The following is an 8059-nucleotide window of genomic DNA, read 5'->3' on the forward strand; positions in this document are numbered from 1 at the left end:
AAGGCAGGGGAGCGGCGGGCACCCATTGGCTGCTGGCGGCTGAGTTGGGGCGGGGCGGTGTTGCCGTTGCCGTCGCTGTCGCCCCAAGGCGTGTTCGCGGTCCCGGTGCCGCTCAGCCCGGCGCGGTGGGCGCCGCCGCCATGTTGTGCCGCGGGGAGGGCCTGCTGGGGTCCCTCACGGCGCTGCTGGTGGTGGCAATGGCGCTGAGCCGCAGCCCGGCGCTGTCGGGGCTCCTGACGGCCGGCCTCTACCTGGCGCTGCACCTCTTCAGCCTGGAGCCCGCCCCGCCCCAGAGCGCACAGCGAGTCCTGCGGCCCCGCGGCACCGCCGCCCGCATCGCCCACCGCGGGGGCGCGCACGACGCGCCCGAGAACACGCTGGCGGCCATCCGACAGGTCAGCACGGGGAGGCCTCACTGCGCCCCGAGCCGCTCCGCCCCGCCCCGGCGTGCACAGCCGCCAAGGGACGTGCGGGGCCCGGGCGAGGTTTAAAGCGTGAGGCGAAGCTGCCCCATGCTCTGCAGAGAGCGGGCGAGGCCCGGGAGCCTGTCTCCCCGTAAGGCCGGTGGTGAGGCAGAAGCCGGTGGGCAGCACTACAGGCCTGTGGGGTCTGTTTGAGGACCTGCCTTCTCAGCAGGCACCAAGCCCTCCTCACCCTGAATAACTCCAGCTTCTTCCAGCCTGCCACCGGGAGCTGTGTATGGGTATCAGTCCTCAGTTCCGGAGCGGAATCACAACGGTTTGGTCAGATTCGAGACTCATGGGAGGGAGCAGTGTTACATCCTTGGTGCTGGTGGTATTTTAGCAGTGTAGCAATAATGAAATACCGTGTTTTGCTGATGTTGCAACAGAATATAGAAAGCAGACGGCAACCTAGTAACAGCTTGTTTGCTGTCTGAGCCTTGAAGATCTGTAATGAGAATCCACAGTCATGGCAAGATCTGATACTGTGAGGACTCCACTGGTACAGCCCTGCCATGAACTTAACTGCTGCCTCATCTGCGAGGCACCGTGGTGCTGACAGGGTTCAATCTGCTTCCAAGAACCATCCGAAACTATGAGCAGCCTCTCAATGCAGTGTACGTGTGATGATGGGACATTGCTGCTCTGATCATTTCTTACCTTTGGGCAAGGCAGGGCTCGCTCTTCTGACAAAGCCTGAAGCTGTGCAATAAAAATACTAACTTGGCAGGTACCTCTGGAGTAACCTCTAGTGCTGTAACCTCTGGGTTACATGTCTGGCATTTGTCATTTTGCTGTGTTGGCCCTTTTCCCAGGAGGGCATTTGGCCTTGAGAACAATTCAACTTGCTTACAGTTCACTTGGGTGCTTTTTCTGAGGAGTTCCTGGGAAAGAGCCAGGGCAAGAGCAGGATGTATGAAAAGCTTTAAGGCAGCCCAGCTGCTTACTGCTCTCTGATATGGGCATTCCTCAGATAGGAGCAGGGAGTTGCCTGCATATATCTAGTATTTAGTACAGGCATGGTGTGTGGTGCTTGTGGGAGGTTTTCTATCTACTGTGTATGGTGGATTGACCATACTGCGAGTGGTGAATCTGACTCTTGCAGGAAATACTACACCTGTGTGCCATAGAAAGAGGGGTAATAACTTTTCCTGGTGCAAGCAGACACTGTGCTCTGGTGGCCTGCTCTGATTCTGGCTTCTAAGTGTTAATCCATAAATTATCTAAAGTGTAGGCATTTGCTTTCCTTCTCTCTTCGAAATTAACATAACTTAAGGACTTGGGGGTTATTAGACCAGAAGGAAAAAGCAGGATTCTTTTCTGCATTTTTATCTTGAAAGAGCCCCAGTCCCAAGCCTGAGACATTAGCATTGTGGTTTTAGTTGTAAAATAAGTTACATGCTTTCAGCTGATCTAAGAATGCTTCTCACAATAATTTGGGTAAAACCTGCTTTGTTCCACAGATCAAGCTTACTGAATAGAACATTATTAGTTTTGAGGGTTTTTTTGCCAGAATACAAACTAATTATATCTGTGCCTATATTCAATATTTATAAAGCTGTCTCCTGTTGTGTATGTGATTTTGTTTCGTCTTTTTTCTTTAAGGCAGCTGAGAATGGAGCGACGGGTGTTGAGCTGGATCTCGAATTTACTGCAGATGGGGTTCCCATCCTAATGCATGATGAAACAGTGGAAAGGACAACCGATGGCTCTGGAAGATTGCGTGACTTGACTTTTGAGGAAATTAGGAGCCTTAATCCATCTGCAAAGCACAGGCTACGGTAACTGAACTGTTGCTGTTCCAAAACTACTGTTTCAACAGTGAAAAAAAACATTCTTGGTAAAGAAAATTATTGATTTGATGTATCACTGGTGAAAACTTCTGTAAATTTAAAAATGAGTCCTGTATGCTACTTCTGATTTGAATTTAGAAGTGTAGGAGACTGTATCTCCTTACATATCCTGGCAATCAGAACAGTGGAGCAGAGTCAAGATAATTGGCTTTCAAGGATAAAATCCCCAGCCATCTAATGTGAAACATGTTTATCTATACATAAGCTTCCCCTAAACTGACTGCAGGACACCAGCGATACTGGGAGTTTCAAGATACAAAAAAATTGGCTTGAGTAATTCTAAAATTAATTTTATTCACATTTATTTCTTGAGTTATTGTGTTTTAGGGGTTATAAATGTCAGGATTATACTGTTGAAAAGGAGCCACACAGATTTCCTGGGTAGCCTCAGGTAGGAGCCGTGATTAGGTCCTTTCCAGTGTGTGCAGGAGAAAGTATTTTTATGTTACTAACATTTTGATAACAATGCAACTGATACAGTATCATAAAGTAATCCTTTTTAGAGGAAGAGCTTTTAGTGTGTGCTCCTGAGACACCGCATTAGGGATTTCCAGGTGCTTGTAAATGTACCAGCTGTGAGTCTGTAGTGCAAACAGCATCTTCCCCATCTATTACCGGGAAGGTGATCATCTGAACCACACAGCCAGAACTTCCACATAGGCAGTTACCACTAACCAGCTGCTGTGTATTGTCACCTTACCAGAAATAATTTATGGATATATGAAGCTGCTTCTCCTATATCCTCAGTTTGTCTGGCTTATTCTGCCAGGATCTGTGATTCTGGCTCAGGGCTAGGGACACAGGCAGAGCAGGGTGAAGTCAGAAGACCCTAGGAAACAACTCTGTGTAGCTGTGTGCCCATGTGTGTGCACATGCGTATCTTGACTGCATTCCAGTGAGAAGTTCTTTGTCTCTGCAGGAGCAAATTCCAAGGTGAAAAGGTACCAACTCTGAGAGAAGCTGTGGTGGAGTCTATGCAGCACAATCTTATAATCTACTTCGATGTCAAAGGCCATGCAAATCAGGTACTGCTTGCTGTGCTAAGACACCTTTTTTCACCTTTTCTCTGGGTTTCTAACCTGCTTTTCTGCTAGTCTCAAACTGATGTGTGGGACAGTCCCTTCTCTAATGAATGAGAGTGGGTGTGGTCTTTGTGTCATTCAGAGCTGGGCTGTCAAAGCAAAACCATGTTCCCTTGTCCCACTCCATTGTCCAGGGAAGCTGCAATTTAAAATCATCATGAGGCTTGTGTGAGTGTTGAGTTCAGCTCACATCACCACCACGAAACAAAGGAAAGTGAATTCCCAGCCTGTACTGAGGGGAGTTAGTACCTTGTCTTAGGCCTCCAACTAGGGATCCAGCTCTTGTGTATAATTTGTGTTACTGAAGGCAGATACAGATCAATCATTAAAATTCTATGCAAATTGGAATATTTTCTCTAGCATAGCAAAATATGGAGAAAAAGAAAATCCCCTTGAAATAAACTCTAGGTGTGCTTCATTTTATCCACTGTATATTTAAGGGTATTGTGAACACCAAGAATGCTACTCACTGCTGTAGACAGGATCATGCTTATGTTGCAAAAACTAAAATGTCATTTCTGTGTTAAAGCTATAAACAATACCCTGTTTTTTTTCTCCACTCTTTCCATGTCAATGTTGCTACACAAGTGTTTTTCAAGGGGATTATTCTAACAGGACTTTGCAGTGTGTATATGGATGTATGTACAGATATAACACCTAAGTGTCTCTCCAATTGGCAGGCAGTTGATGCCCTGAAACAACTCTACCTGGAGTTTCCATCTTTGTACAACAGCAGCATAGTCTGTTCTTTCATGCCAGATGTTGTGTATAAGGTGATGTTTCCTTAATGTTTACTTTGGGTTTTTTTTTTTTAGTTTTGCCTGGGGATTTGTTAGATCCACAACTGCAGTTCAGGATTACTTTTGGGTTGTTAAAATTGCCAAGACTTTTGAAAATGAATGAAGTATACGTTTAGTCTGGAAAAGAGGTGGCTCAGGGGGGACCTTGTCTCTCTACAACTGCCTGAACAGAGGGTGGAGTGAGGAGGTGGCTGGTCTCCCCTCCCAAGTAACAAGTGGTAGGACAAGAGGAAATGGCCTCAAGTTGTGTTGTTAGGAACAATTTCTTCACAGAGAGGGTACTCAGGCGTTGGAACAGGCTGCCCAGGGCAGTGGTGGGGTCACTGTCCCTGGAAGTGTTCACAAATGGTATAGATGAAGCCCTCAGTGGCATGGTTTAGTGGTGGCCTTGGCAGTGCTGGCATAATTGTTGGACCTGATGATCTTGAAGGTCTTTTCCAAACTAGCTGATTCTATGATTCTATGATGTATGTTACCAGATCACTCTGTGCTCATTAGATGCACATAGGAACCTACAGCAATTCTGTCCATCCTGAAAGCTGTGTAGAAAAAGGTGCATCTCATTTACCATTGGCATGTGGTCAGATATCTGTGCACAAGAGACCTGTTAAATAGACCTCATGTTTTGATGGAAGTGTAGATTATTCTTAAAACTGCTTCCTAATTCTCAGTGCCCTGTCCATTTATTGTGTATTTTATTCCACTGCCTCTTAATGCAGTTTTTTAACATTAAAGCTGTTTATTTAGCATGCTTTAAAGAAAAAAAAAACCCAGTGAAATATCATAAGCAGCTTTCTAAAAGAGTGACAAAAGAATCAGGAGGGGAAGGGGAGAGCTGCAAATGCAAGCTAGCACTTTGTATCTAACCTCTCACAGTTCATACTTGAGTCTTTTCTCCTTCATCTTCCAGATGAGACAAGCTGACAGAAATGTTGTAACAGCACTAACACACAGGCCTTGGCAACTGAGCCATTTGGGAGATGGAACACCCCGTTTCAGTTCCTCCTGGAAACACCACTTGTATGTGATGCTGGATATCATTCTAGATTGGAGCTTACACAGTTTCTTGTGGCGATTGTGTGGGGTTTCAGCTCTCCTCATACAGAAAAATTTTGTTTCTCAGTAAGTGTTAAGCTTCCTAACATACTGGGAGGTATTACCATTCTGTTAACACAGAAGGATGGAGTTAACACAGTACGTGCTAATCAATGTGTTCCGTTCAGTGTTGTGTAAGGTTATTTGAATAATTCCTTTACCCCAAGCTATTTTATTATTTTAAGCCTCTATCACTTTAATCTGTATTTTTATCTTATGTTTTATGTTTAAAGGAGACAAAATTGTTGCTTTTGTTGTTTACAGTAATAAAACACAAAAAGGTGACATTACAAAAGGATGCGCTATCATTCTTGATGTGATAACTGGTATGAGACTAAAACTCAAATGTAGCCTCAGCATTGTCTGCCTTAAATATGGTAGTGCCAGCCTTTCTCTTATGGTGTCCTTGTTCCTTGCAGAGACTATGTGAGGCACTGGTCTTCAAAAGGGATTCAGGTGGTTGCCTGGACAGTGAACACGTTTGCAGAAAAAAACTACTACGAAAGTGTCCTTGAATCCAACTACATCACTGACAGCTTGGTGGAAGACTGTGAACCTCATTATTAGACCTGTGCTGCGCACACACCACCCAAAGTAAGCTCTCTTGCCTGGGCAGCCTGAACACCCCATCAGGAGGGTACCCACTAGCACGGATGGAATCACCAGCGGCGGTTCTGTACTTCTGCTCTGTGGTCAGACCTCAAATGCAATAACCCTCTGATGCAAACTAGGGAAAGACAAGGTACAGGGACATGCAGTCTGAGTAAATCACACTCTTAACATAAAGGGATCCAGTTTGACAAGTGACCTGTTGCTTTGTGATTCTCAGACTCTTTTCTTTGCTTTGTTCAGCTCTTAATTATGAAGCCAAATCGGCAATTTTTTGGTGGCAAGTTTTAAAGTCGTATCTTGATTTTTTTTTTTTTTGGTAATTTAAACAGCCTGTTCTACAACTGTATAATAATTTGAGATTGATTTATGGTATCTTAAAAACATTTACATTACTGTTCTTATAACAGAACCTGAAAATAATGGTGCCAAGTAGAGCATGCGTTATGTTTCTCTCCTGCTGCATAGGAAGATCCCTGTGCTGCGTTTTGACCAGGAAAAGCAAGCCAAATTTCAGTGTTCAGTGTGTAGACTGTGAGTATCAATGAATAAAACTTGAATAGCTGCTTATCTTCCAGCCTTTTTAAAGAACCAAGGGAGGATAGAAGGTTATTTCTTCTCATGACACAGAACATGAATGTATTTATTTAAAGAAAGTTACGTATTGACTACTGGAAGCAGTAGAATAAATGAAAGCAGAAATGTCTTTTAACTTTCCTTATTGTTTGGATGATTGAAGGGCACACACAAAGATACATGGGAAACTATAACCCAGGTTTAACTTGAAATCAAAAGTCACAATAAACAAGTAATCTGATAACTTGGTTATGGTGTTCTTTATCAGCTGCACAGCAGCAGTTTGATGTAAGCCATCAAAGCCAGGGCCGGTTGTGTGCTGTTTGTTCTAACATGTAAAACCCCAGGTGTTCCCATCAACATGCAGTGAACAATTTTGGCTCTGCTCTGGAAGGAGCTGGTGGTTAGAGAAGACTGTCAGTACTTAAAAGAGTAGAAAATTGTGGAGCCAGCCCTACCATGAATTAGACCACCTTTTCTTCATGGCCAACACATGGGGTTACTAAGTTTAATCATTTAATTTCAGGAGAATGTAATACTAATTTCAACAGAAATGAGGAATTTGAGCATTCAGACGTAGTCTCACAAGACACTGTTGGCTGCATTGTGCATATTTGACCAGGAAGTGTAACCACATTTGAGTAAGGTAGTTCCTTGTGCTGCCTCGGTGGGACACCACCGAAGCACAATTTTAAACCACAATGGGTGGTGTTAAATTCACCGTTTCCCTGTTTGGACACTGCTGTGTTTCAGGTGAGGCACTGCACTGTGTACTGCGTGAGCACTTTACAAGGTGCTAGGGGAAAGCTGCCTTTCCCAGAAACGGAACAGCAGACTGGGGTTGCAGCTGGCTACTGTACTTTGGATATAAATGCTCTTGAGAGCCTGCATCATGGTTAGAATTGGCTCTCATTCACACAGCCAACTGGGACTCTTAAAAAAACTTCTGTAAAAGATGGTTTGCCTAGAAAAGAGATAAAGTGTAATTAAAAAAACAATAAAAATCAGTCACTGGTAGAAAGAACTACACAATGTCCCAATTATGGTAAGTCCAAACCTATGAATTAGCAGCTGATTAATGCTGCCTTCTGCAAGGGGTGATGGATTTTTTTTGCCTGTACCTTTAGCTATAGCCAAGCATGAAGAAACATAGGAGTAAGGAGCTGATTTTTAATGGCAGGATAAGACAAGACCCTCTTCAGTTCATGTCCCTCATCTACCCTGCGCTGCAGAACCACCACACCTCATCTCTTGGTGCACATCCTATCGCGTGTGTATGCTATGCTTGTAACCTCTGCTGCTATGTTCTACAGGCACTCCCTGAGCAGCTGGCAGGAGGCCAAGTGCCCGTTGCTATATGAGTTGCTGGCACTAAAGTCATTGTCCTCAGTGCAAACACCAGGCCCATTTCACAGAATCACAGAATAGTTAGGGTTGAAAAGGACCTTAAGATCGTCAGTAGTCACAACCAGATTCCAGAGCTCTGCATATAGAAAGACATATTAAATACAATTGAACCTCTGGTCTCACATTGTATATAAAGTTCGTCCTTTTTTCTGTACCTTTGGTGGCTGTTTCTGGAT

General features: G+C 44.4%; 1 protein-coding gene across 2 annotated transcripts; it reads left to right on the plus strand.

Moving 5' to 3' along the window:
- Positions 1-136: 136 nt before the first annotated feature.
- Positions 137-6720, plus strand: GDE1 (glycerophosphodiester phosphodiesterase 1). Of its 2 annotated transcripts, XM_031044021.2 has the most exons (7): positions 137-395; positions 2067-2242; positions 3234-3339; positions 4077-4169; positions 5107-5318; positions 5711-5885; positions 6311-6720. In XM_031044021.2, exons 1-6 carry the CDS (start codon positions 141-143, stop codon positions 5856-5858), a joined length of 990 nt encoding a protein of 329 aa, XP_030899881.2. In that variant the 5' UTR covers positions 137-140; the 3' UTR covers positions 5859-5885; positions 6311-6720. The 2 variants fall into 2 exon arrangements, with proteins under 2 accessions (XP_030899881.2, XP_030899880.2); XM_031044020.2 differs by having other exon boundaries at positions 5711-6720.
- Positions 6721-8059: the final 1339 nt, after the last annotated feature.

This window comes from Melopsittacus undulatus, chromosome 8 (assembly GCF_012275295.1).
Source record: "Melopsittacus undulatus isolate bMelUnd1 chromosome 8, bMelUnd1.mat.Z, whole genome shotgun sequence".
NCBI lineage: Eukaryota > Metazoa > Chordata > Aves > Psittaciformes > Psittaculidae > Melopsittacus > Melopsittacus undulatus.

Bases quoted from the DNA above. Each gene is read 5' to 3' on its own strand.
- GDE1 (XM_031044020.2), top strand. From the start codon at position 141: ATGTTGTGCCGCGGGGAGGGCCTGCTGGGGTCCCTCACGGCGCTGCTG. The intron at 396-2,066 runs GTCAGCACGGGG...TTTTTCTTTAAG, and splicing joins CGCTGGCGGCCATCCGACAG to GCAGCTGAGAATGGAGCGAC. The intron at 3,340-4,076 runs GTACTGCTTGCT...TCCAATTGGCAG, and splicing joins TCAAAGGCCATGCAAATCAG to GCAGTTGATGCCCTGAAACA.